The sequence below is a fragment of the Hordeum vulgare genome, chromosome 4H (genome assembly GCF_904849725.1).
Source record: "Hordeum vulgare subsp. vulgare chromosome 4H, MorexV3_pseudomolecules_assembly, whole genome shotgun sequence".
Classification (NCBI taxonomy): domain Eukaryota; kingdom Viridiplantae; phylum Streptophyta; class Magnoliopsida; order Poales; family Poaceae; genus Hordeum; species Hordeum vulgare.
The window spans coordinates 526,923,477-526,926,395 of record NC_058521.1 but is presented as its reverse complement, the minus strand read 5'-3'; the positions used below and the strand labels follow the sequence as shown (position 1 = coordinate 526,926,395).

The window sequence follows — 2,919 nt, the reverse complement described above, 5'->3', positions numbered from 1 at the left end:
AAGTTATTGATCCAGGGACTGACACAATAAGCGCAAAGATTCGGGGACCTCTCACGGGACCTGGTCATGACACACACCCGAGGATTCGCCAATGTCATTGGTCAATGTTGTGCAGGATCTCTCCTCTAGTAGAAAGGGACTAACAAACGTTGCCACGACATTTGTATAAATGGATTTGCGGCGTTTGATACCATGATTGACAAGCTTGGAGAAGAGGCCATATTTTGTAGTAGAAGATTCATTGCATCCATAACCAAGATGAAAAACATTAGAGAAAGAGCCCCCCCCCCCCCCCCCGCATCGAAGCCTATGCTTATTGTAGATGTGACTACCCGAAGCACCGTTAAGCATACACGAGTTGAGGCCATCGAGAAAAGGTCACAAACCCAAGCCAAGCACCGGTGTACAAACTCTAGCTTTTTTAGCACATCAATGATCAAGGCTCAATCTCGAATTCCTTCACTATGTTGAGTTTGAGGAGCAAAACAACATACTTAACCTATGCAACCTCCTTGTCATGCTACAAGCATGAATTTGTCATGAAAGCACCGTCATTAATGAAAGCGCACTCGTGCAATCCCATGAGGGGCTGGAGTTCCTCGCGCAGCCAAGATGCCATGATCTTGGCCCGCAGCTCGGCATGCCATGGCAAAAAGCAGTAAACCTCCTGATGATGGAATTAATACAAATACGATTTCATTGGGATCACAGAGACGAATCTAAACTAATTCAAAGGTGATGATGTTTTATAAAGCGAAACCTTGTTGTAGTATGCCGACATTGTATGACGACCCGTCTTGTTCGGGTCATAGGACCGTGAGACGTGACAATGATATAGTTATTTTCTGCACTAGACATTTTTATAAACTTGATTTGGCACCCTATATGTGGAAATCCTGGTTCCATCACTGTTTTACTTTTTGAATTGGCCCCTGTTAATGCCAATAAATCCATGGAAGTCCTTACAAGTCATGGCATGGAAATCCACCAGAAGATCGAGCTTGACGATGGACCAACATACCAAGTAGAAAACGCCTGGTGAAACAATCAGAAATCAGGCCTAGTGAATCCATCTTTTACATAGTGACGGTTTTCTACACAATTACGTAGCAGATTTTTCCCTGCATTTTGTCGTCGTACTCAATTCCCTCTGGCATTCACCCGCACCGGGAGCCCGTCCGCCATTCGTAACGTGAGTGATGCCACCTGCCGCGGCCGGTACGCGCCGTCCACCGCCAATTCAAACTCTTCCAGCACGCACGCCACGATAGACTTCATCTGGATATACGCCATCTCCTTTCCGAGGCAAATTCTTGGCCCCGCGTGAAACGCCATGTACCGGAACGGGCTCTCCGGCCGGAACGTCCCCTCCGCCGGGTCCAGCCACCGCTCCGGCCGGTACGCCTGCGCGTCCTCGCCCCACACAGACTCCATCCGCCCCATTGCATACGAGTTGTACGCCACGAACCAACCCGTCCCCACCGCCGTGCCGTCCGGAAGAACGTCCGCGGCCTGCGCGTGCAGCGAGTTCACCGGCACCGGCGGGTAGAGTCGCATTGACTCCGTGATGGCAGCGTGCACGTAGTGCATCTCCCTCAGCTCGTCGAGATCGAACCCAGCTCTGCCGAGATCGTCGATCGCTCGGCGGGCACGCACGGCAGCCACCTCGTCGCGGATGCGGCGCTCCACGTCCGGGCGCGAGGACAGCAGCCAGAAGAACCAGGTAAGGGCGGAGGATGTCGTCTCCCGTCCGGCGAGCAGGAAGCTGATCACCACGTCGCGGAGGGCCCTCTCGGTGTAGCTCTGGCCCTGGCTCACCATGAACCGCGACAGGAGGTCGTGCTTCTCGCATCCCAAGCTCATCTCCTCCCGCCGCGACCGGATGATGCGATCGGCGAAGCCATGCACAATGGCGATGGACTCGCGCAGCCGCCGCTCAGAACCCAGGTTGAACGCCTTTTTTATCTTCCAGAATCCTGGGACGGCGTACCGGAACCTGCCCGCGCTGAGATTGGCAGCGTCGCGGAACGCGTCGGCGAACCTGCTGCTCCCGGTCCCGGTGCTCTCGACCTCCGGGCAAGCGTCGCCGTCATCCCCTTCCCCGTCCGGGAGCTGGCGAGGGTCGTGGTCGAAGGCGACGCGGCAGATATTGTCGAACGCGTACCGCTCGAGCGTGTCCTGGAGGTCGAGGTGGCGGCCGGAGCCGGCGGCACGGCGCAGGAGCGGGAGGAGCCGGCCGTGGAGCTCGCTGTGCACGCTTTTGGCCACGAAGAGGCGCAGCGAGCGCGTGTTGAACTCGTAGCTGGCGGCCTTCCGCTGCGCGCGCCACGCCTCGCCGTCGGCGTTGAAGATGCCCCGGCCGAGGAAGTCGTGGAGCAGCGACGCGAAGCGCGGGCCCTTGGGGTAGTTATCGAAGCTGGCGCGCATGATGTGCTCCAGATTCGCCGGGTTGGCGGTGATGACGCCCCGGATGCCGCCCGGCCGGCGGAACACGAGCGTGCAGGTGGGCTGGCGCGCGAGCACCTCGGTGAGCCAGTCCAGTATCCGGTGCCGGTTCGCCAGGAACTGCGGCAGGTGGCCGAGCAGCGGGTACGGACGCAGTAGCCCCGGCGTGTCCCCCCGCTGCGCCGCCGCCTTCTTGTGGACGACTTTCCACGCACGGAGGACGAAGGCAGCGCCGAGGGAGAAGAGCGGCAGCAGCAGCAGCAGGAAGGCTGCCAATGCGATTGCCATGGTCGCTAGCTGCACTCTACCTACCGGGCGGGAAATTCGTGTGGTTTATCTCCATCGGGATGTGGAGTGTAGGTGGCGGACGGGAAGATGATAAGGGCGAGGAGAGAAAGAGTGTGGCGGTGAGCGAACGGCGAACCGGTTGGGCTGGAAGCGCCTCCGCCGCAGGTGATTTCTTGTGCTGGAAGC

The 2,919-nt window shown here is 57.8% G+C and overlaps 1 protein-coding gene across 1 annotated transcript; it reads right to left on the bottom strand.

Moving 5' to 3' along the window:
- Window positions 1-1,008: 1,008 nt before the first annotated feature.
- LOC123449275 (cytochrome P450 94B3-like) lies at window positions 1,009-2,919 on the bottom strand. The gene has a single exon (XM_045126427.1). The coding sequence runs from the start codon at window positions 2,731-2,733 to the stop codon at window positions 1,141-1,143; it is 1,593 nt and encodes a 530-aa protein (XP_044982362.1). The 5' UTR covers window positions 2,734-2,919; the 3' UTR covers window positions 1,009-1,140.